The sequence below is a fragment of the Thamnophis sirtalis genome, unplaced genomic scaffold (genome assembly GCF_051295495.1).
Source record: "Thamnophis sirtalis isolate CommonGarterSnake01/CBP01778 unplaced genomic scaffold, rThaSir2_p1.2 scaffold_4, whole genome shotgun sequence".
Taxonomy (NCBI): domain Eukaryota; kingdom Metazoa; phylum Chordata; class Lepidosauria; order Squamata; family Natricidae; genus Thamnophis; species Thamnophis sirtalis.
This window is the reverse complement of record NW_028261384.1, coordinates 41,033,670-41,060,670: the sequence shown is the minus strand read 5'-3', so window position 1 is coordinate 41,060,670 and position 27,001 is coordinate 41,033,670. Positions and strand designations below refer to the sequence as shown.

The 27,001-nt window shown below is 37.6% G+C and overlaps 1 protein-coding gene across 1 annotated transcript in view; it reads left to right on the top strand.

The window, feature by feature from the left end:
- Positions 1–4,695: 4,695 nt before the first annotated feature.
- The window catches only part of NPVF (neuropeptide VF precursor), a 109,107-nt gene continuing 86,801 nt past the window's right edge, over positions 4,696–27,001 (top strand). The window contains exon 1 of the mRNA XM_087714377.1: positions 4,696–4,971. Within this exon, the coding sequence (XP_087570503.1) occupies positions 4,696–4,971 (276 nt within the window). The remainder of the gene's footprint in view (positions 4,972–27,001) is intronic.

Sequence of the window (27,001 nt, the reverse complement as noted above, 5' to 3'; positions counted from 1 at the left end):
ATCTTTGTATATATAGCCCTGTTATCTTTTCTTAATTTAAAAAAAGTTCTAGTGGGGTAAAATGCAATGGGGGTTAAGCTGAGGGATGAAACCTAGAGACAGAGGGACTCCTGGCACACTGAGAAAGTAGGACTGACATTAGGTTCTTGGAGGAAAGACAGAATGTAAAAGTAATAATTAAATAAAGAAAATATGTGAAGTAGCAGTTCACATGAAAATATGACCAACTCCAGGATAAGTGGAAATACATCGTATTTTCTAATTAATGACAAATTGTTCATTCAATCAAAGCATTAAATCAGTTTTACTTCTACAAAAGGGTAAGGGCATTTTATATGTTAGCTGATATTATATAGTAATGCTTGAAAAACGATATTTTAATTAGTTAAAATTAATATTTAACATAAAACCAAAGCTGCCATTTAAGAGACTGATTTAATTGCAGAATTGATAAGGGAAAACAAGCCATCAACAAGGATTTGCAATGACTATAGAAAAATTAACCGAGCTCAGTAGATTGACAAAAATCCAAATGACTTTTGCTTGGGCATTCAATAGAAAAACAAACAGAAGGACTTACATGATCATTGCATTTGGTGTTATTGCAACAATGCCCAAGGACTCACTCTTTCAGTATAGATTTAATTTGCAAAATTACAGATCTTCTTTATACAAAGATATAAATCTTGTTTGACTTTAATGGCATTGACTCTGCATAATTCTTTTTAACACTCTGACTTGAAAAACACTTATTGTAAACATCCATAATAAGACTTGACCTTAACATCTCCACAGTTTCAGCAGTGAATACTTGAGCTTCAGGGATAAATTTCAGGAGATGGTAAATCCTTATGCATTATTTAATAATATTAAATTCATGATATACCTCTTTATAAGAACATGAAAACATATATGATCAAATACTTACCAAATCTAGGCAGGTAATCATACAGACAGTCCTTGCTTAACAATGATAATTGTGACTGAAACACTATCTCTAAATGATATGGTTGTTAAGCATATTGTCACATGACCATGCTGCTTAATGATATGAATTCCAAAAGTCCTGATTGCTGTTGTTAGATGAATTGTGCATAGTCATTAAGTGAGAATCTCATGTGACCGGAACTTCATGTGATAAGTGAATTCCTTCCAGCTTCCTCATTGATTTTGCTCGTGGGAAACCTGTTGGAAAGGAGATCATGTGTCTGTTGGAATGTTGCAACAGCCAGAATTTCAAAGTCCATTTGAAAGTAGCACTTGTTCAGCACCTCTGTAATTTTGGTCCCTGAACGAGTGGGCATTAAGCAAGGACCACTAGTATGAACTCTACTTTGTTTTTGACTATGCACTATTATTAATTTCTATTTCAGCATATATTAAAAGGCAGCCAATTCAACCCTATACTCAATGCTCTACAAAATACAGTATAGCTGTGACTAAAACAGTTAAGTTTCTGCCCATTTGATACTATCCAGCAGAGTAGCCAATCTTGGGTCACCTTGATTAAAGAGAGTCATCTTTCAGGATCTGTGAAGCCTGCCTTTTCTGTAGCATTGTCTGTGCTGTGGAATGTGCATGCTCGTGCTGCATTTGCACATGTGTACCACCTTCTGCGTATGCGCAGTGCTCACATTATGTTGGGGCAGGTGTCCAGAGCCTCCGACAGCTGCTGCTACCGATTCGCTGAACTGGCCGAATACCACCTCTGATCCATATGATTTTGATGATGTTCGGGGGAGACAGGACACCCCCGTTTATGATATTTATGTTTATGTTATTGCTCTGCTGGACCTACCATCTGATGGTGATAAGGAGGAGGAGGAGGAAGTATTAGGGATAATAGTCCTGGAGGAGTGGATTCCAGCAATGTTAAAACCTAACTACTCTGCAGGGGCAGTTCCAGCCCTCATCACTTTCTTACTGATCACTAAAAGACTTTTCAGGCTTTCAGGTCACCCACCATGCCAGAGATGGTATTCAGCCGATTCACACTGGTTTGTGTGAACCAGTGGCAGCCATTTCCCTGAGGTCAGAGAACCAGTAGCAATGGCCAAACCAGTCCCCTGTCCTGTCCCTACTCACTCGCTCTACCCACTCAATGCTCTCTCCACCCGCCGGCCCGCCAAATACTCACTCGCTCGATGCTCGCCCCACCCATCCAAGCCCTATGTATGCCTTTGCCATGAGGCCCAGCCCCCAGCTATGTACCTCGCCAGTTGCCTTCATGCCTTGCCCACTCTGATCAGCTCATCAAAGGTAAATAAGCAGCGCTTGCCCAGAACTATGAGTGCGGAACTACAAATTTTGGCTTTGAGAGAACAAAGAAGCAGTATTTAGCAATAGCAGTAGACTTATATACCGCTTCATAGGCCTTTCAGGCCTCTCTAAGCGGTTTACAGAGAGTCAGCATATTGCCCCCAACAATCTGGGTCCTCATTTTACCCACCTCGGAAGGATGGAAGGCTGAGTCAACCCTGAGCCGGTGAGATTTGAACCGCTGACCTGCTGATCTAGCAGTAGCCTGCAGTGCTGCTTTTAACCACTGCGCCACCTTGGCTCTATTTCATGATCATATGAAATTTCTTCCTCAGAAGTTACTGTTATGAAACTTACCTGACAATATGTGACTCTCAGAGTCTGCATTCATCTCTCGGTAGCTTTTCCTTATCAGCTTTTTTAAATGTTTAATAGCTGAATCAGCAGCTTATGAGGAGGAAGAGGAGGAGGAGGAAGAGGAAGAGGAAGAGGAGGAGGAGGAGAAGGAGAAGGAGAAGGAGAAGGAGAAGGAGAAGGAGAAGGAGAAGGAGAAGGAGAAGAAGAAGGAGAAGGAGAAGGAGAAGGAGAAGGAGGAGAAGGAAGTGGAGGCAGGGGCATTCCAGAGAAAAATCTCTGGAATCATATATTTGAGAAAGGGGATATATCCTTCTGCCATATTTCCTCCTTCAATATCTACTACAAGCTAGTTTTCAACCATAATTTAGCATTGCAAATATTGATGCTGAATTTCTTCTAAAATATTCTAAATATTTTTATATTATTTATATTATTTTTAGAATATTTTGGAATATTGATAATTTATCAACATAAATATTGACTTGAATCAAACCTACATGTTTACAAGGGAGGCATATCAAAGCCTTATTCTGTTGAGAATTTGAACTTGCTTCTTCTTAAATGTTAGCTACATATATTTTGGTTTTTTTTTGGTTTGTATAGTTTTTTTCTTTTGGTTTCGGTTCTGTCCCATGATTCTAATGAATAGGCTTGGCTGTCTGCCACGACTAATTACAGAGATAAAGTCACCACTTGGCTAGGAGCCTAGAATGCTATCTTCAAGAAACCAAGATTAGACTTACGGAATGCTTTCTCAATGGCTAGTAAAATGGACTGGACTTCAATCTGATGCCTGGCCCCCAATAAGTGGTGCCTCCAAGCTTCAAATGCCACCTTAACGGCTAGTAACTCCATCTCCTAAATGGTATAATTGTGCTCAGAAGAATTGAATTTCTGCGAGTAATAAACACAAGGGAAAAGGATATCTCCAGAGGCGTGAGCCTGAAGTAACACTGCTCCCACAGCGATATTGGATGCATCCGCCTCCACTACAAATGGACAGTGGGAGTCAGGATGGGCTCTTTCATAAAGGCCTGCCTCAAGCCCTGGAACATGTGTTGCTCAGCCCCCCCCCCCCAGTGAAATGGAACTTTTTTCTGCAGGAGCCAAGTGAGGGGCCGCAGTCAGGGAAACAAAGCCAGGGATAAAGATCCGACAGTAGTTGGCAAACCCAAGGAATCGCTGGACATCCTTCACTCTCTGAGAAGGTTGCCAACTACGCGAAGACTCCACCTTGCCCAGCTCCATCGCAATGCCTTTGGGAGAGATACGATGTCCTAGGAACTCAATAGTGGACTGCCAAAACTGGCACTTCTCCAGTTTTGCATACAAGAGATTCTCATGGAGTCGTTGTAGGACCAGGCATAGATGTTGCCAATGGCTCTCCCAGGAGGACGAGTAAATCAAGATATCATCGAGATAAATGACGACAAACTGGTCCAAAAGGTCCCGGAAGATGTCATTCATAAAATGTTGGAAGACGGCAGGGGCATTGGTCAGCCCAAAAGGCATGACCATGTACTCAAAATGTACCTAGTGCCTAATGCCATCTTCCATTCATCCCCGGGTCGGATCCGGACAAGATTGTAGGCTCCACGGAGATCCAATTTGGTAAACACTTAGCCTCTCTGAGCCGCTCCAACAGTTCAGGAATAAGGGGCAGAGGATATCGATTGTGCACCGTAATAGCATTGAGCCTACGATAGTCACAACAGAGTCTCAAATCTCTGGTATTTTTTTTGAGCTATGTTTTTGTCCAAAAAGTCCCGCAATGTGGCCAACTCCAGGTCTGACATTGAATACAAATGACCCACAGGGAGCAGCACGTCCAGAATCAAATCGATGGGACAATCATATAGTCGGTGCAGTGACAATTGGTCTGCTTCTTGTTTGCTGAACACATCTGCAAAATCTGCTATGTCGGAAGGCAAGGACTCCCGGGTGGACTCAGCAGCTGGCCTGCACAGACATGACGGGTGTGGTCCACACATTGCAAGGCTGGAAAGGTGACAAGGTTCTTCAGGTACATGATCTGTGGTCGTGTGCCCAAAGCCAAGCCAAGCCCAAGACCATGGGGAAATGCAGGCCAGAGGTAATGTAGAACTGGATGGCTTCCTCATGAGCCCTGATGACCAGGTGCAAGGGTTGCGTGGCAGCCTTGATAGGTCCAGACAGAAACACCTGGCCATCAATGGTCTCCACAAGCATAAGAGGATCTACCAGACACAGAGGGACCGCATACCTGGTTGCAAACGCCTCATCCATGAAGTTCGTGATAGCCCCAGAGTCGACAAGAGCATGCGCCGGAATCCCCTGTGGGCTGCTGGACAGGACTATTCAGGATGCCAGGATCGGGTATCAGGGAGGCCCACAAATCACTGTCTTTGAACATGGCTCTGAATTGATGCGCACCCGACCCAATGTTGGAAGACAGCAGGGGCATTGGTCCCTTAGATCGGGCTTGAGGGCCTTTCCTGACAAAACATTCTGGGGCTGGGGTGTAGGTCCAGTAACTGATGCCCCTCATCTCATCTTGGGGAAAAAGGCTGCCATGTGCCCAGGTTCCCCACAATAAAAACACAACCCTCCCTAAGCGCCATCTGTCTTTCTTCGTTATTGGCAAGCGGGGTTTGGCTGCACCTAATTCCATGGTCTCCTCCCATGGAGTTGGAGTCTCACGCATGGCCAAAACCACCCTATTCTCCTGGGACGTGCGGTGAATTCCTCACCTCTGCAACCGAGCATCAATCCGGAGACGGAGGAGGACCAACGCATTGAAATTCAGTGGCCTACCCACACGTACCAGCTCATCCTGCGATTCTTCCAACAACCCATCATCAAATGTGTCCATGAGGACTGCCTCATTCCAAGCCGAATCCTGGCTTAGTAGTCTAAATTCACTGATGTAGTCCTGCAAGGAACCCCCGCCCTGCTTCAGAGTCTTCAGACGTCAGGTAGCCATCTTCGTCTTAATGGGGTTCTCATACATTAACCGGAGGTGGTCACAGAACCCCCTGAAGTTATCCAGCATAGGGCTAGCCTGGACCAGCAGTGGCATCGCCCAACAAGCTGCTGAGATAAACCCCACTTTATCTTGGTCAGTGGGGAAATCCTCTGCTCTCACGCTGATAAATAGCTGGCATTGTCCCAAGAATGCTGGAAACATTACTTGGTTGCCATCGAATTTATCAGGCACTGCAACCGGGCATTTCCTCCGAGGAGAGGGAGGAGCAGGGTGATCTTGGAGCTGTGCTACCTGGGCAGCATAGCCACCTGTTGCGAAAGTTGTGCATTTTTGGCACGTAGCTGCTCCATGGTGATGATATTTACAGCTTTTGTTTTAAGGCAGGAAACAAACTGTTCTGTCCTGTGATTCTAATGAATATGCAGACACAGGCTTGGCTGTCTGCCACGACTAATTATGGAGATAAAGCCACCCCTTGGCTAGGAGCCTAGAATGTTATCTTCAAGAAACCAAGATTAGACTTACGGGATGTTTTCTCAACGGCTAGTAAAATGGACTGTTGTTTCCTGCAAAGATTCCCCTCCAGTCGCTCCACCTATAAACTCTTTGGGAGGGGCCACAACAGTAGCCAGCTGTCCCTATTTCCTTCTATGATGTCTTCTCCACAGCTGCTCCCTTCTCTTCTCAGCTCTACGCACACGCATATCAGAGACAACCTCCCTCTGTTCCTCCTCACTGCTCTCTAACTCAGATGCCACCTGGTGGCCAACAGGCCTTTCTAGTCCCTGCTCTGACTCCAAACACCCTCCAGAGTCTTCTTCATCCTCCAGAGCAGTTCCATAATGGTCATCGCTGTCAGAGTCCACCAACAGTTCAGTCGTCTGCTGCTGGGCCACAATAGTTTTTGGAACCTGATCTTTAAAACTTGATTTCTGCTCTTTATTGATCATATATCAAGGACAATATTCTATTGTAATGTGGGAAACATACATCGTGACAATAAACAATGTCAGGACAGGCTTGGAAACTGAATGGGTAACAATGTGATAGTGCTCATTATTTTCTTTTGAGATCAATGCTCAGTTTTGATGAAAGTTTCTTTCACAATAGTTTCTGGAAATATTACAATTCTAGTCTATTTAGATACTGTCTATCCATCAAAGGGGGTATATATGTATATTCCAAAGTTATACCAATCAGAAAATTAACACCAATTGTTGCCTTTCAGTATTTATTACTTGACAATAGGTAACCCTGATGATATCACTCCAGCCAGGTCTAGAAAATTGAATTATCCTTCATTAAGTGGTAATTGAATTTTCTGAATTTTTTTCTGAAAATATTTTACGTATACATGAACTTGAATTCCTCTGAGAAGCTAAATTACTTGGTATTTCTTCAAGTATTAGTAAGCAGTTTGTTTTTTACTATCTTCCAGTAAGGAAAGATGTTTAGAGAGATTTTTCTCCTTTCCTGAATTGAGTCCATAGTTAAATAAATGTAGTTTCATTCATTTAAGGTCCAGATTTTTAATTAAACCATTCCTACTGTTATTAAAATATTTCACTGGGGTTTTATTTCATATACTTTTACTCCTACATTATTCTATGATTGCATTCTCCCCACTCTCCCAATTCTGCAAAGGTCAAGTCAAAGTCTTGAATAGCAGACCATAGTTAATGTGGAATGTAAGTGAATCCAAGAATAGCCCCTCTGACTGATAATCAATTTAAACAATGAGAATGTTCTGCCTTTTTATTAAAATGTGGAGCACTTGGGGAAGTGGCCCACTAGCTACAGGCTAAATTTACATAGAGAACTTTCTGTTGCTTGTAATGTTTGATGTAGACCTCAAATTCAGAAAGACCCTTGTAGGTCTATTTCCCATAACCTCTGCAGTTAAACATCTTTGCAGATGTTTAACTGCATTCCTATCAGCTATTTTCACAGAATATATTGGTAAACATTTAATGTATGTCTATATTAACAAGTGGAAAGGAAAATATGTTTGCCAAGCAAGACTTTCCTTATTTTCAGATGTAGATTTAAAATTAGATGATGAAATGATGACTTCACTTGAGTATTAGATGACATTAGAGATCAAAATCTATTATATAATTTGTTGTAAATTGTTTATAAGACACATTATCTTGTCAAAAATAAATTAGGCATTTTATGGCTGCACAAGTAACTAATTTAAATTTTTGGCTCTCAGGATTTCTTCTGATGCTTCTTACATTAAACTAAAATGTAAAACAAAGAAAGAATTGAGATTGAAGATCATTGTTAATGTTCACTCCCACCTTTTGTTGGGCATTAGTTTGCAGCTAAGTAGCTATAAAACTGTATCAGTGACATCAGTCCTGTTCTTGCCCATTACAGTCTTGTCTAATGATCGCTACTGTGATGTAATAATTGATATTTTGCATGTTTCCCTTTGTTCTTGAAGACACAAATGAAACACAATGAAAAGACAATGTCATTAAATATGATTTCAAGAACAAATAAAATAAAATTGCAAACTTAAAAATATAATTGAGATTTATTCCCTGAATGATAGGTATATTATGGGTATATCATTTGGAAAATCTCCAAATCTTAGATGAAGATGACTTTTCAATAATATCTCAAGCTGCCATTTGGAATTGAGTGGAGAATGAACAATGGGAAAATTCAAATTGATTTGCTTCCTTGCATTGTTGCAGTTATGGATCAGAGATAATTTAGTACCAAAAATCATCTTATTGCACAACATTGCAAAACCAAAATGTTCTTGTTTTTTCCAAGGACAGTCTTAAAAGCCAAGATTTCCATATTTGAAAGGAATTGCTAGAAGCTTCTTCTCTCTATTTTCATACCCCATGATTCAAAAATGAATATAAGGAAGTTCACAGAAAGTTAAAACAAGTAATAATAATAAATTAAACAATGCTTGGCTGGACGGAGGGATAGAAATTATGACAGCAAAATTATATCAATGCAAATGATTATTTGCACAACATCCTGACCCTGGAAAATTTGGCTGCAATATCTCTCACCTATTGATCACCTGGGTTGATTCAACTGATCTAGTTGAATCAGATGGGTGGATGTCCCCTTTCTCCTTGACTGCTCCATGTGTGACCTTATGTGATTGATGGATGAGGATAACCATTCCAGATAGGAGGAGTGTACTGATCTTCAGTCAAAGCTATACAAAGCTTAGGGGGGAGGGGGAACCCAAAGTAAGTAATGCCCTTGGAGGAAATTTGCCAAGGTAAAGACCCAAAAAAAGAGTTGAAAGGGTTTGCAATGATTTTCTCTCTGGTCCCTGGCAGGTTGTTGAAGATAACCATTTCCAACTGCAGCTACCCTCATGTAAGAGCAGCTTTTCCATTGATCTTGTAAAAGGTATGCTTTTTTCAAAAACAGCGTGCTTCCCTCCTATTGTGAGGACAGGAGGAAAAAATACTAGCAGGTTTGTGCTGAGTTTTTAATTGTCATTTGGTCCTGTCTTTATTAAACAGGAAAGGAAATGATCATAAGAGAACAGGAAAGGAAATCAATTCAAAGAGAACATTGTATTGCTCAAACTTTTCCAATTAACTTTTTACATTTGTATTGCCACTGTTGCATTTTGGGCAACTGAGTTTTAAAAATTTAAACTTATATACTCATACCAAATGACCACCTTCTGAGAAGAGGTTTTCATATATATTATTAACATATTTTTAAAGATTGTCCAGACTTTCTTTGGTTCTTAAGTAAAAGGGGAAATGGAAGCAGATCTTCTGTAGGTATGCATATAATGGAAGAGCCCTGGCAAAATCAGCATCTATTTCTTGAAAAAGAAAAAGAGGCAGTTACCTTGTACAGAATTGTAATTCCTGATTTATAGAGAAATAATAGATTTTACTAGCATCTTTAAGCTGGAAGATGCTTACTGATTGTAGTATGTAAGATTAAACTATTTATCAAGTAGTAAGAAACTTGATAGCACAAGTGTCCACTGAGCCACTGATAAGTTGTACCCCCCAACTTTATTCAAAAATGTCACATCCTAAGCTTCATTTAAATATCAGAAGAAACATGCATATTTTAAAAATGATAACAACTGAACAACACTGCACAATTTCATATATAACTTTTAAATTCAATTCTTGTATTACTTCTTGGATTAAGGAAAATTTTCATATATCTCCTGTGATAATCTTCCTTCACCTTTTTACCTGATACCTTTTTAAACTTCCTATGGTATGGGTGTTACTTTTCTCCAATTTCATTCACTAACTTCTCTGTGACTTACTTTCTTTCATCCTTGGTTCTACTCCCTGAGCTTTACTACTTACCTCTACTTTTTTTCTTTTGTTTTTAACTATCTGCTTTTTAACTGTCTGCTCATTTGCACTAAATACTGAACTCCTATGGCTAATTAGATTCATTTCCACAACAGCTCTGAAGCTCAATGCAATACTTTAGCTCCTGTGCTCCTAAATGTTGGAGCATTACTATTATAAAAAACTGTGGTAGGTAGAAGTGTTCATAGACACATATATTTATCATTTGTGAGAAGTTTTTTAAAAGAATGATCTGCTGCTTTTCTGGTTTGTGACTAGAACAGAAGGAGGTGTTCATTACAATCTGCTGGAGCTTTTGAAAACTCTGACTTTCTAGCAAGACAACCATCCAAAAGTATCTACCACCCAGTGGTAACGCATACACAACAGTCATCTACTGTTTATAGGTCAATAGGTTTTTCATCTCTCAAAGATCATCTGGTCTCTTGCAGTGTGTCTAGTGTCTTTGACATCCCATTGTTTGAATCTATGTACTTCCTGCCAATCTCTTGGCAGCTTATTCCCTTCAACTGCTGCTAACCACAAAGAATATTAGCAAAAATCAGAGGGATAGTAACTATTTTCTCATGCAACAGTGAATTGCCTGGCTAGAATGCTTGAATGGCCATGCCTAAGGCCAATAATCAGGTCTCTCCCCAGCAAAACAGAAAAGGGAAGACTGGCAATAACAGCTGCCATGCTGACTTGTCTTTGACAAATGATCCTGTCACTCTTCATATTGATTAGCAATCTTACAATATTTCACTTCAAAAACACAGATGAGGCTGGGCTGTACCATGATCAAAGCTCAAGGAGAACACCACTGTTTGCTTAGAAATCTGTTGTGCTTAACGTCTGTTCTCATTTACAGGGAAGACTTCTAGGTAGTTTCCAAAGAATGATTGGTGAAATCATTTTTTTAAAACTTGTGATATCATATCTGTCTTAGCTTGCCATTAAGATTACTTAATGATATAGATCGATAGACAGACAGACAGACAGACAGACAGACAGACAGATAGATACAGATAGATAGAAAGAGAGATAAAACAAACACTATTTTTTTATTCACAGTATCATCTCACAGCCACATCACTTTTAAAAGTTTTGGATGCAGGCCATCAAAAACTCTTCAAAGCTATAACTGTAAAGATTAATGTTATTGAAAGTAAAACTGTGAACTATGTGACTGGAGAATCTACTATATTTCCTTTATTTAAATATATAGCTTTTGTCCTGGTTGCCACCACTAATCTTTGTAGGCTATTTCCTGTTTTCTAGTCAAACATTTTATAGGGTTAAAAGAAGGCAATTTGAGAGCTTTTTTCTGGTTGTTTTTAACTAACACCAACCCCTAAGGCTATGGAAAATTCTGAAAGGTTTTCTTGTTTGGGCAACACTTTGAGGAAATTACCCCTTTGAAGCTGCTTCTCATCTAAAGAATGAAGCAAAATCTTTGTAGTGCTTTGCTTCACATTGCTTTAATACACTTCCACTTTTCCACAGCCAGAAGTGGTTCCACAATGAAGTAAAAGATCTCAATAAGATAGATACTACCACCACTAAGCTTTTACATGGCAGGCAATGCTTCTCCACAACAACATGAAGCATCTCACTAAAGTGACCTTTTATAGATTTGGTAGCCCACAGACAATACAGCAGTTCTTGCTTAATGATCAGTCATTTAGCAGCTGTTCAGAGTTCTTATGGCCTCTGCAAAGTTACTTACAACCTAGTTCCCTTGTCTTCTACATTAAAAGGGCAAGCTATTCTGTTAGATATGCTAAAGACCAAATAAAGTGTATTTCTAGAATTCTAGAGATTTACAACTTTTACCTACATATATTTGGCAGAATAATTCCTCTCAGTTTTGGAGTTCCATAATAAAAAGGCAGTGGGAGATTTCCATGGTAACAGAACACACACACACACACACACACACACACACACACACACACACAAACAAACACTCCAGACAGCCCTCATTCTTACTAAAGTTATCCTGAAGAGAGAGAGAGAGAGAGAGCAACTCTTTTAAAACTATAGTAGGGTTTCAATTATATGGCAATACAGGAAACAGAACTCAGTGTCTACTGTAGCTTCTTGTGTCTTTCATAGTCCAAGAATCTGAATACTAGTTGAGGACAAATAGTAAGCTTCCCTTAATCTTTTATTTTAAAGAGGTGTTCACCATTTGATTAAAAAAAAATCCTGAAACTAAATGTTCAGAAATCCTTATGCTAGTTACATGAGATAAATTTGTTTGGCCTTTAAGAAATTTATTACATGTTAGATTACTCTACCAATACACATTGTGTTGGATATGGTGAGAAAAAAAGTTGCTTCAGTTAAAATAGTAGCTGATTAAATGAATAACATTTTTCTGTGGGTGAGGGGGGAATTTCCTTTTATTATAATTTCATACCCACTTTTTAATATGTTTTATCAAAAATAAAACAAAACAAATTATATGAATTAAAAAAAGGAAGAGAATGGAGCATTTTCTGCCCCTAGGAGATACAATGCAGATTAATATGAGTTAAATGGAACATGACCAATTTGTGAAGCATTTGGTTTGTATCTTGAAAAATTGAGTTTATTTTCCCATGCAATCACACCCAGCCCTGGGCTACAGTCTCTAGTTGTTAGAATGGATGCCACAAGCTACCTGCCTGGGTATGTGCAAGTATCCTAGAATAATTCACATTTCATTTCAGATGCAATGATGTTATAAATTTACCTGAGTGACAATAATGTTCCTTATCATTAGTTCAAACGTGCATGAGAAGTTGCAACATTCACTGCAAAAGCAATCCTTGGTGAAAAAGCTAGTAGGGGAGGCAGGCAGAATAGACACATATTTGCAACAATTTATTTAACATGTAAAATATCATACATTGGTTAATTTATAAATGAGTTATTTATACATTTTTTACCAGAATTTGATTCGTCTCATTCACAGAAATGAGCAGAAGAACAAGAAATTTGCCTTGAATTATATGTTTTAAGGGAGACATGAAGGGCTTGATTTAGAACTAGTCAGTAACCATTCCAGCTTATGAAGGACCACCACCACCAAAGGATACATTCAATCATGTTCCAAAGTTCTAATGATGCTCCCCCAAGTCACATGGTCATATTTCAGACACTTAACAGCCAGCTCACATTTCTGATTATTTGTAGCATCCTATGGTCATGTGGGAGGGACGCGGTGGCTCAGTGGCTAAGACACTGACCTTCTCAATGAGAAAGGTTGGCAATTCAGCGGTTTGAATCCATAGTGCCACGTAACGGAGTGAGGTCCCGTTACTTGTCCCAGCTTCTGCCATCCTAGCAGTTCAAAAGCACATAAAAAATGCAAGTAGAAAAATAGGAACCACCTTTGGTGGGAAGGTAACATTGTTCTGTGTGCCTTCAGTGTTTAGTCATGCCGGCCACATGATCATGGCGACATCTTCAGACAGCGCTGGCTCTTTGGCTTTGAAACGGAGATGAGCACCGCCCCCTAGAGTTGGGAAAGGCTAGCACATGTGTGTGTGGGGAACCTTTACCTTTATCCTATGGACATGCGACTATGCTTTCTAACATGCGGAAAACTAATGTTTACTTCCAGTTTTCAGCAAAAACACCCTATAGTGAACAATGGATTTATTTAACAACTGTGGGGTTTGCTTAATGATGGCGGTAAAAAATGGATCTATGGTGTCCCGCTTTATGACTGTCACAACTTTATATAATGAACAGTTATTTACAGTTGTAAATGGAGAACTACCTATATATTTCTCTTCATTGATACAATCTTTATAACTCCTTTGAAAAAGAACAGTCCTTATGGATAAAAAGATTTCCTCTTAAAATTTGTCATATTCATACTAATGTGCATCTAAAACTAGGGAAGTGGATAATTTACACTTGAATGCTTATTTGCTGAATGATACACATTCTTACCAGTAAATAGATTAGGGGCAGCAATAAAAATGTATTGGAGAGAATACAAATATGAAAATACCATACAAAATGTGTTCCATAAATGAAAATTATTAGCAATCTTTGTGTATATTAGACATAATTGCACACACAAATACATTTGTTTGGAGAAAAATAAACACCACAATACTTTTTAAGGAAAACTTTTTATTAAAAAATCTCACTTAACCAAACTTAAGTGCAAAATTGAAAAAAAAGGAGAAATAGTTCATCCTTATTTCCCAAACTGTGACTTGAATGATGGTTTAGTGAATAATGATGGTTTAATGAATAATGGCAACAATATGAAATATCCAAGATTACAATTGTTTCTGATATCCATTGCATGGAATTTGAATGAAGGAAATTATGGTGAGCAACACTGAAACTCCAGTCGGTCTTGGCTCTGTCACTGCACTCACAATAAACCGGTTTGATATTTATTGGCAGGGGGAGGAATAAAGCTCTGGATGTTATCATTAAGATTCAAAGGAACCTGCAGTATCCAGATCAAATAATCCTAATATTAGATAACTTGAAGATAAATATTTTTAGGAATTAGAAGAATTGAATTTTGAATTGAATTTTATTATTTGTATGCCGCCCTTCTCCGGGAAGGATTCAGGGCGGCATACATTCCTTCGGTCTTCTACAAAGATAACAATCAAAATCAATCAGAATAGAACGGGAAAGGATCTCCCTTTTTCTAGTTCAATCCTCTGCTCAAGCAGAACACCCTACACCATTTCCAATTTCCAATTTCCAATTTAATAAGATTTGTATGCCGCCCACTCCCTAGGGACTCTGCGGAGAGTCAAGTGACTTCAGACAAGCGACTGCCCTGTCCCTTCCTTATAAACCTCCAGTGATGAACCACTTACAATTTCTGAAGACAAGCTATTCCACTGGTTAATTGCCCTCATTGTTATGATTTTTTCCCCTTAATTCCAGATTGCTTCTTTCCTTCATTAGTTTCCATCCATTGTTTCTTGTCTTGCCCTCTGATGCAATGGAAAATAAGTTGACCACTTCCTCTTTGTAGCAGCCTCTCAAATACTGAAATACTGCTATCATGTCCCCCTCTAGTCCTTCTTTCTCTAGATTGGCCAAAACAAATCTTGCAATAGTTCTTCATATGTTTTAGCCTCCAAGTCTCTAATCATCTTAGTTGCTTTTCTTTGCACTTTTTCCAAAGTCTCGATAATATTTTTATAATCAGTGACCAAAACTGGGTGTAGTACTCCAGGTGTGGTCTTACTAAGGCTTTATAAAGCGGTACTAATACTTCACTTGATTTTGATTCTGTGTCTCTGTTTATGCAACCAAGGATTGTATTAGCTTTTTTTGGCTGCTGCCTCATACTGCTGCCTCATATTTTAGTGATTATCCACTAGAACACCAAAGTCCCTCTCACCATTACTGTTTTTGAGTCAGGTTTCACCTAATCTGTACTTGTACCTTTGTTTTTTCCTGTCTTCCTGTGTAAAACCCTGCTTTGCTTTGCATCAAATTTCATTTTCTTTAATAGGGCCCATTGTTCAAATCTGTCAAGATCTTTTGGGAATCCAAGCTTGTTTTTTGGGATGTTGGCTATTCCTGTAAGCTTAATGTCATCTGCAGAATTGATGGGTTCCCTTCTATTCCATCATTTAAGTCATTTTGAAGATATTGAAAGTACTGGGTTTAAGATGGAACCTTGTGGCATCCCACTGCTTACTTCCCTCCATGTAGATGTAGTACCATTAAGAGCTACGTGCTGAGTACAGTTTGTCAGCCAATTACAAATCCATCTGGTGGTGATGCTGTCTATCCTACTTTTTTTTTAGCTTACCAAGAGTGGTCTACTTTGTTAAATGCCTTGATGAAGTCTAAGAATACTACTGTATGTTCAAAGCATTTCACTGATTTACTAATTTAATCACTTTGTCAAAGAATGAAATTATACACACACACACACACACACACACACACACACACACACATAATTTTGTGTGTGTGTGTGTGTGTGTGTGTGTGTCTTTTGTTGTATTTGGGTCTTTTCCCGTGTAAGATTGAGATTGTCTAGGCAATGTTTTAGTAAGGTCTCACTGACCATTTTTCAGGCTGGTGTTTTTGGCTTTGTGTTTGTGTGAGTAAAGCGTAGTCGGAGCTGCCGTCTTTCTATAAATCTTGGTGAGGGTGTGTGGAGTGTTGGCTTTGTTTCAGTAAGTGGATTGATTGGCTGTGTGGTGTGTCATGATTGGTAGATTGGTGTTGATTGGTGCTGGCTGTGTGTCCATTGTTGTTTTTTGTTGTAATGGCCTGGGTGGTGGGTAGGGCTCGTTTGTTGACTAAGACATGAAATTAATTTTGAAGGAACCAAATTAATTTCCAAAACTGAACACTTCAACAAGAGAATAATTATGAAGCTATCAAAATAGAGAGACACCCCACAACATGAATAAATGTGATGATACCTTCCATCTACCAGAATCTGGAAACCAGCCCTAGTCAACCAACGAGCCCCAACCACCACCCAGGCCGTTACAACACAAAACAACAATGGACACACAGCCAGCACCAATCAGCACCAATCTACCAATCATGATACAACCACACATCCAATAAATCCACTTACTGAAACAAAGCCAGCACTCCACACCTCTCCACCAAGATTTATAGAATGACGGCAGCTCCGACCACGCTTTACTCACACAAATACGAAACCAAAACACCAGCCTGAAGATGGTGAGTGGGAACTTGCTGCAATGTTGCCAAGAAAATCTCAATCTTACATGGGAAAAGACTCGAATAAAACAAGACTAGCATACCTACACCCGTGAAAATTTATGAAAACAAATGTCTGTGTGTGTTTATGTTTTCCGTAGATTTTCACGGGTGTAGGTATGCTGGTCTTATTTATTCATGTTGTGGGGGTGTTTCGCTCTTTACACGGGAAAAGACCTGAATACAACAAGACCAGCCTATAGATAGATAAATAGATAGATGGATAGATAGATGGATGGATAGATAGATAGGTAGGTAGGTAGGTAGGTAGGTAGGTAGGTAGGTAGGTAGGTAGGTAGGTAGATAGGTGTGTGTGTTGCATTTCTGCTGATAAATAAAGGGAGACTAGTATAGATCTATTTAGAGCTATATTATATTATATTGTATTGTATTGTATTGTATTGTATTGTATTGTATTATTATATTACTATATTATATTATATTTATGTATTTATTTATCAGCACAATCGGCACCTCAGCCACACAGGATGATACGAAACAGCTGACCAATCTACAAATATCAACTCCATCTATCAATCAGGATGCAACTAAACAGCCAATCAATCCACTTACTGAAACAAAGCCAGCACTCCCCACACCCCCGAAACATTGCCAAGACAAATCTTACATGGAAAAAGACCCAAATACAACAAGACCAGCATACCTACACCCGTGAAAATCTACAAACACACACACACACACACACACACACACACACACATCTATGCATATACATATACATATACATATACATATACATATACATATACATATACATATACATATACATATACATATACATATACATATACATATACATATACATATACATATACATATACATATACATATACATATACATATACATATACATATACATATACATATACATATACATATACATATACATATACATATACATATACATATACATATACATATACATATACATATACATATACATATACATGCATACATGCATACATGCATACATGCATACATGCATACATGCATACATGCATACATGCATACATGCATACATGCATACATACATACTGTATCCTTAACCTTTGCTACCTGCTAAATGTGTACAAATCAGAAAAGTAATACCACAATATTCTTTAATGAAGCATATTGACAACAAACTTTGAAAGAATCTATCTGTAGGAGAACAATGAGGACATCTTAAAGTTGTGTATGAAAGTTATTTGGAAGCATCCAAAAAATTCTGATGTTTATAGCAGGTATCTTTTACTAGGCCTTGAAATTCAACTCCAGTAAGAAATATTGAAATGAAGAGGAATAGTAATAAGGATACAAACTTGTTGATTAATAGAAATATTTGTTTTGTGTAACACACATACATTACGCCTTGTATTTGTAAGGTATCTGGCAAATGTCAAATCTTTGCCATTTGAATTTATCAATCTGCAATCAATAGGCATAGAATTTATCCTGGAACAAAGCTGTAAAGAGCTGTAAAACCAACACCTTTGATATGTCTCCCTTCTGCCTGAGAATCTCATCTTTGATCTGTGCCCCTTACAACAGAGGGCCAATTGGCCAATCCTGGGAACAGAGGAAAGAGATAATGCTGATAAGGCTAGTAAGGAGTATTATAAACCCAGGATATTATTCTATTATGTCTCTAACTGTATAAAAAGGAGCTACACCTTCTTTGAAGGGTAGTCCTTCCCTGCATATCCTTGGGGTATGGGGGGAACAACTGACCATCATGTCTTTAAACTTTGATCAAAGATTAAACACTGATTGTTATTCAAGCCTCTTGTTTAGTCTCTTGTTTGGCTCAATGTGACTTGGATGTATTCTCAAACCTTACAGAAGGATAAGTTGGATAAGGCTACCAAAAGAGAAAACAGCAGCCAGTCATTTAGAATAAGCAGACATGATTGAGCCCTAGTCTTCCATAAATGTTCATATTTTGATCAGCTAATCTACAGTTTCATACAGCAGATACTTGAATAATTTTCTATTTTTCTATATCATTCTTCAATGCATCTTTTGAATCCAGGAAAAGATGTCTTGTGACCTATATGTGTTGATGAAGTAGTATAGAAAAATGTGGTTGCATATATTTTTGCAACACATTCCTCACTGTCCTATTTCAGGAATATGCAGCATTTGTGTGTTATATCTAAGCTATTTCCTCCAGAGCAGCAATAAACCAATAAAATACATAAATGTGAGAAGCCTGCATAGCATTCTGGGAACATGAAAATGCCCCCTTGCTCAAAGAGAGGTTCTCAGTTACCCCTTTTCATTATTCCAGGATTCCTGTGAATGACATTGCATTTCCCCTGTAATTGGGTTAGCAGAATGTATTTATGGTATCAGTGGGTTAAGATTTGTATTTTGTTTCCTGAGAATGGAAACACTATGGTGTTCTTAATAAATTAGATTTAATTGGAATTTCTTTTCTTCCTTCCCTTCTCTTCCCTTTCTTTAGTAATTTGCTTATTTGAAAAGAAATAGTGTGCATTTATATATGTATAATTTATTAAACTGGTTAGAAATGTTTATTTTCCTTTTTCAAAGAAGAGGCACCATAATGGCTTACTAATAATATATATGCTTTGCATAGACAACATATCTGTTCCCAGCCTTTGAAAAGCATTTCTTACAAGTTATTTAAAAATCGAGGAACTGCAGCCATCCAAAGATAATGCAATGGCTTATCATTTGACGATTCTCAGGCTTTTGCATAAGTCCATTCGATACTAATATAAGGTAATGTTGTTAACATTGGGGCTCACAGCCATGGGTCTAGCAGCTGTGTTGCTCAGATTGTGACTCTTAATTCTAAGTAGTTGGCTAAAATTGGCTACTATGGAATACCTGCAGCTAAGAAAAAATTACCTTCTTATAATGAATATGCAATATAGGTAGTTCTCAATTTACATTCAAAGTTTAGAGCCAAGATGGCACAGTGGTTAGAGTGCAGAACTGCAAGCTACTTAAGCTGACTGCTAGCAGCAGTTCAGCAGTTCAAATGTCACCAGCTCAAGACTGACTCAGCCTTCCGTCCTTCTGAGGTGGGTAAAATGAGGACCCAGATTGTTGGGTGCAATATGCTGATTAAAAGCCCTCTCTAAGCAGTTTACAGAATCAGAAACTTAGACTTATATACCACTATGAAGTGGTATATAAGTCTAAGAGATATTGCTATTGCTTACAATGGCACTAAAAAGTTACTTATGACAATTGCAACATCCTTATGTCACGTAATTTATATTCGGATGCTTGACAATTGATTCATATTTATGATGGTTGCAGTATCCTGGGGTCATGTGACCATCTCTTGAAACATTCTGACAAGCAAAGTCAATGGGGAAATCAAATTCACTTAACAACTGTGTTATTAATTTAACAACTGAAGTGATTCACTTAATAAATGTGGCAAGAAAGGTTGTAAAATGGGACGAAACAAACTTAACAAAATTCTCGCTTAGTAACATAAATGTTTGTGCTCATAAGTCGACGACTTGCCTGAATATTCCTTTTTCTTAATAATCATTTCAAGAGTCATTTGTTTTTTTAGAGAGTACTGTACGAGTTTCTGTTTGACTTTGAAGCAATGACTGCATCTTGCACTCAATTCACAGATTGAGGTTGGGTTGATGCTGGGTGCATTTTGAATTCCTATAATGGAGATTCCCCCCTCCCAAATGTTTAAAATAATAGTGATAATAGTAATTATAATAGCAAATGTGTCTAATTTTGTTTTGTTTTGTCAGCTTCAGTTTACCATCTGACTGCCTAAAGCCTATTTTCCAGGTTCTCTTCTTTTTCCTCTTTCTGTTGCATTTCTGTTGGTGCCTGGTCAAATTGCCAATTAGTGTTTATTATTGTAGGCATTGTGTGCCTTGTGTTTGGTTGTGTGCTGTCTTTCAATCACTGGGCTTCGACCATCACTCATGTCATCCTGCACAAGCCACCCAACAGCTGTTAGATGACCTGAAGATGAAAGGTTTCTCCCCTGTAACCAATCCCTGGAGTCCTACCATCCCCTTCCTCTCAATTACTCTATAAATCCTGATAGCAGCTGAACACACTGTAAAGCAGCATGGCAGCCTTCTTGCCTGCCTCCAGAGAGCAGCCACTGGGATGAGCTATCTCAGCTGGTGCAATGGAAATGCTATGATATGGTGGTTGCCTCTGCCCCTAGTCTGCAAGAGAGGACAGGCCTCTGGAGAGGGAGTCAGCAGCATTCTGCTTGGAAAGCCTTTGTATTGCTGATATAAGCCAAACAGATGGCTGGTGGTCTTGCCTACAGTGATGTGGAAATTGATTTATTTGCTATCAGAGCTCAATCTACTATATAACAATGCAAAATTATGTATGATATTTTGCAGGAGAAGTAACATTCTCTCCCCCATACTTACATTTAACCCAGCCAACTAAACAAAACTGCTGGAATGGGATGCTAACTATTTGCATCCAGTTAGGCATTACCAGTCTAGTATTCATCTTACATTAACAAGAGGGATCTGAATTCCTCCTCTTTATATTAGACCATAATCTACCACAATGTCTTTGGTCTACAGTGAATTAACATGCTTAGCCCTAAGACAAGAGGCAATTAAGGTGCTAACAGCTCAGTGATAATGGAATGGAATATGTGGGCTAGTGAAGATAGCTGCATATATTTATAGCAAATCAGAAAAACACAAGAGCATGAGCAAATCATCAAACCATTGTACTAATTCCTCACATCAATATGTTTTTATAAAGAAGTTCAATCATTTGTGGAGAGAGACATGCCCAATGATTAGGAAGATTTTTTAAAAAAGAGAAAGCATGAAGACAGACTTCAGCAGAGGGTTGAAATTGACACAAGGAAATATAGTGGCAATAAACGTAAAGTACTAAATGGGAAGAAAAAAAAATAAGAAAAAAAATAAATCACAAATATAGGACGGAAGATACATGAGTACATATGAAAGGGAGCGGAATGTCCTTATCAACTGAAAATTATACATGAACTTTTTCTAATGAGAATATAAAACTGATCTATTCACATTCAGACCTACATCTTAAAAAAACTATGGAATGCAACTTTCATTCGCTTATACCAGAATGGTCAGTGGCATGTACGATGGGAATTAAGGTTTAAAATGTTTAGATGTCAGATTAGCAAAGACAGATGTTAAGTATGTGAATTCTCATTTTGGATTGCAAAATATTGAATTGATGAATGTATCAAACTTTATATGTGAGATCAAAAACTTTTAAAATATAATATAGGGCAGGAGATGACCAATGTTCTTGGGCTAAAGAGGCCAAAGACAGAAGTATGTGGGACTACTGTATGTCCAAAACTCTCGAATTCCTCTTTAATAAGGTGACCAGATGTCCCGATTTCGGTGGGACAGTCATGATTTCTAACAATTTGTCCCGTATCCCGGGGCGTTTTTAAAAAGTCCTGATTTTCTGGCTTCATGTTGAAAGCCCAGTGGATTTGCTTAAGAAATCCGAACCGGGGCAAGACAAAAGACACCCTGTCTAACCCCGTTCTCTGTCTCAGTACTTTCATTGAAGATATTAAAACGTTAAAGCAACGAAATGGACCTCCCGCGCCCCTTTTACCTCATTTAATAAGAAAAAATGACCAAGTACCATAGAGCTCCAGGAAATACTTGGCTAGAGAAGCCGCGAGTGTTCCTTCCTGGATTTTCTGGAGGGGAGGGGCACGGAGGTTGGAGGTTGGCTCGTGTGGGAAAAATGGTGGCAAAGTTTCTTTGAAAAATATTTCCCTGACTAATTTTACCATTTTAATTTGTTCAGTTCTTTGTATTAACATCTACATCATTCTGGATTGACTTGGAGTGCTCACTTGTGCCTGCTGGTAAGTGAGCTGGGTTTTTTTCTTTTATTTTTTTAATGTATTTTAAAATAATATTTTATTTATTCTGCATAGGATTTTTTAAAATAGTTTTATTCTGTGTGGATTCTTTTTTTTAAATTGTCTTACACTATTTAATAAAAGATTCTATCCAAAATAAATTGAAGTGAAACCATGTTTAAAAATTCCATGCACAATACTTTGAAATATATTGTGCATAGAAAGAATAGTTTGAAATGTTTTACTTCAACTTATTCTGTGTGGATTCTTCTTTTAAATTGTCTTAGACTATTTAAAAAAAGATTCTATCCAAAATACAAAATACCAGCTGCAGTTATTCACTTAAGAACTGTGGCAAGAAAGGTGGTATAATGGGCTTAGTGGCCAAAGTTACAATGGCATTGAAAAAAGTGGCTGATGACCATTTTTCACACTTAGCGACCATTTTCACACTTAGCGACCGTTGCAGCATCCTCATGCTTATGTTGAAATAAAAAAAATATTACAATACTATTTTTGTGTTGTATGAAAAAAATTTGTTGTTCCGTATAAAATTTTATAGGTCCCCACCCCACCCCCGGGGTCAAAAGTGTCCCTCTTTACCAATCTGAAAAATCTGGTCACCTTACTCTTTAACTTTGCTTCAGATAATTTTCTCCTCTTCTGATTTTCCTTTATTTATTCTGTCCATCCGTTGATCGTTTACTGCTTGTGCCCATATACTTCTACTAACTGAATGCACGTGTAGCATTCATTATTACTGTACATGGAGCATTGGTTCCTAATTTTGTATTTTACCTAACATTTTACATAAACACACTGTACAATATAAAGAAATATTCACACATATGTTAGAGGAAAGTTTTGAGTTTGAATCTAGGGGACAAACAGGGAAAATCTGAGCAGAGCAGAATTTATTTCGGCAACATAACATTTAGTATAGCAATCAAAAAGTAGGCTCTGTTTGCAACTACAGTTTGCTATCAAACTATAGGTTTGAGATAGTTACCTTCCTCTTCCTCCTTCCAGGATAGTTACCTTCCTCTTGCCCACCCACCCCTCTAGGAATTATTGCAAACTGCAATTAATTGGATGGCCAAAAAGAGGATACTCAGTGTAAGGCACCCTGCTGAGCTTGCCAAATATTTCCACTCATTACCATATCAATTGGATTCTTGTTTAATTAACATTGCAACTGAAGGTGTAAGTTATAGGGAGGAAGGGAACTTTTTGATTATTAATAGGTGAGTTATCTGGTGTGAATGGGCTTGTAACCTTTGACCAATTTTATTGTCTATATGGGTATAGAGGATTTCCATGTCCTGAGGGAATTTCTAGAGGTTTTGATTGAGATGTCTGCCAATCTCCTATCAGTTTCATTCAAAGTGTCAGACTTGACTGAAAGACTCAGGTGGTTCTTCTTTTGTGTGACCTGGGCTTTCCTGGGGGTCAGGGAAAGCCAAGATTAATATGTGGTCTGACTAGAAGATGCCATGAAGGCTTTTACCTTCTAACAGTACAATTCCATACATTTCTAATGCATGAATCTATGAACATATATACTCTTGTCTCTGCTTTTATTGATTCCCATTATAGCAATTATATTTCATAACATATATAAGCTTTCCCATGAAATCCGTTTTCTTTCTATGATTTAAACAGAACTTTGACTAACAAAATGTGACATTTGTTAATAATATGGAAAATCTAATATTCTTGTACCCCATACAACTTGCTTCATAGTAATAATGCATTTTTTTAAAAGCACAGTTTAAAGGAAAAAGAAAGTATTATTTAACCTTTATAGAACAAAGCAATCGTAATAATAAAAAAGTGTTTCTCCTTGTGACATACTTATTTTCCATACAGTTTCCTAAAGACTGAATTCATTTTCACAGCTCTTTTTGAATGCAGCTTTTCCTACAGGGTTTTAACTATTCAAAAGCTATGTGATAACTCCACCATGACATTTTAAAAAATTATGGCTACCTGGTCCTTTCTTCCTTCTTATGAAACAAAGAAGCAATGAAAGATCATAAAGTATATGATGATAATACCATGCAATATCCATTTCTTGATTGAATTATATTTCTGTAATCTGAAACCCTTCAGATATGTTAGTTTTCAACTCCTAGGCCACCCTAACCATTCTAGCCATTAATTCTTCCTAATTAGGCAACCATATAAGAATAATCAGTTCTATATTACACCCATTTCATTTTAATTTCAGCATGTTAAACTATTTATAATATAAAATAAATATATGGTGATAGAAATAAAAACAGCACTGAAATTGGCAGATTGATTTTTAAGTCTTGCTTAAATATTCCATTAGATTTAAATCTTAATATTTTTATCTTCAAAACTAAATTTAATATGGTTAGGTGTTCAAATTCCTGGAACCAAATTGCAGCATGTAAGTTAATACCAAATTGATGACAAATCCATTTAATTACTCCTTATCTTAGAACCAGAACATTTCCATATTATGTTTCCTGCAGAGACAACTTCGTGGCATGGGGAGTGGGGAGAGAGAAATAGTGGTCAATTACTAAAGCTCTGCCCCTTTTAAATGTTATACACACACACACACACACACACACACACACACACACCAGGGTCTTAATTGTATGGCTGCAATCACCATCTTGAACCTCTTGATAACTTTTCTGACAACACTTCAGATGTCCACTCTTCAACTAGAAAAGAAACAGTTTGGGGAGGAAATGCATTATTTTCACTGTTGCCTATCTTGTAGTGTTGACAATATTGGAGGAATGCAGGGAATGGGGGTAAATTGATAGATTGATTGATCAAATTATACAACAGCTCATCAGATGAAATGTTATTCAGAGCAGCACACAGAATAGATAAAACAGAAAATGTCTTTTCTGGGATGTTATATGTCTCAGATAATTGTGGATGGGATGTGCAAAATTCTGACACCCAAAGAGTTTACAAACTAAAGTTTAACATGAAGAAAGAAAATGTAGGAAGCAGGAAATAAAGGCGGGACTAAACAGAGAATATGCAGTAACTGCAAAACTTACTAATTGGCTTAGTTGTATTGGTGTGTGACAATTAGAAAACTGATTTAAAATTTCACAAAAACAGGCTTCTCAGAAATCTGAGGAAAGTTAAGCCAACTAAGGAATACAGGGATTATATGAAAAGATTGTAGCCAACAGGAAGGGACAAATGTGATTGTTTTAATAGCAATAGCACTTAGAATTATATACCACTTTATAGTGCTTTACAGCCCTCTCTAAGCGGTTTACAGAGTCAGTTTATTGCCCCCAACAATTTGGGTTATCATTTTACCAACTTCAGAACAATGGAAGGCTGAGTCAACCTTGAGCCTGTGAGAATCAAACTGCCAAACTGCTGGCAGTGAAGCAGAGGTAGCCTGTGGTATTACATTCTAACCACTGTGCTATCACAGTTCCTACTATGTGAACCTTTAAATAAGCTTTATTCTCTGCAACTGTAGGTCTAATTTTAATTTATAATATGGTAATTATTATTTTCAAGAATATTTTTGATAAATTGAGCAGATCTCTTAATTTTGCTTCAGTTCTTGGAAAGTCCTAGAATTTCTGTTCTTTTCTCTGAGTCTTTTTGAGGTTGGATTGATTGGTTAGAGTCAAAGGAAACAAATGTACATAATAAATAAAGTAAATCTTGAAAACAATTTGCTTATTTATTTGCACTTTGTCTAGGAACACAGCCTTTTAAACTTAAAAATACAGTACAATTAAAAACAGGATAGAGGAAGAGATTATTAAAAACAAGAGCTTAGAGAAAATAGTCACACATTTCCAAATGTCACTAGTGAATCCAAATGCATTTCAGCAATGACCAAGTTAGAACATTTAATTAAGTAATTAAATAAACCAATCCTCCATTTCATGAGGCAGTAACTCAATTCCCAAGTGAATAAGTTATGAGACTGAAAGCTGAGTAGTTTATCACAATGAAATCTAATTACTGCTAGGGAGTAAGACAGACCAATGATATTACTGTTATAAGAAAAGGTACACTTAACATAAAATAAGACAGTGTTTATAATAATTAAAAATGATTAACAATATAAGATTTCATGTTCTCTATTTCAAGCTTCCAGAATTTAGTATACAAAAATCACATACATCCTACCAATGTTTGGTAAGTCAAAGTCAACTGCATAATACCATTTTGTATCACAGTATATGTAGTTTCCTCTACAGATACTAATGATTTATTTTGTATGTATATGGTTTTTTACCTTTATGGTTCAATCAAATATTATTCTATGTTTTCCATAATTTTATTCCAATGAGCTTTGGGTGATAGTTGCCCTTTTACTCTATAACAACACAATGAAGTAGTTGTTTTAGGATGAAAAATAGACTTTAACTCAAGCCATCTTCCAGTTCTACAAGCCTGTAATAGAGATAATGGAAAAGGATTTGTCTCTCAAGCATTAATTCCAAGAATTGAGGAGTATGTTAATGGATAGAATAATCTTGA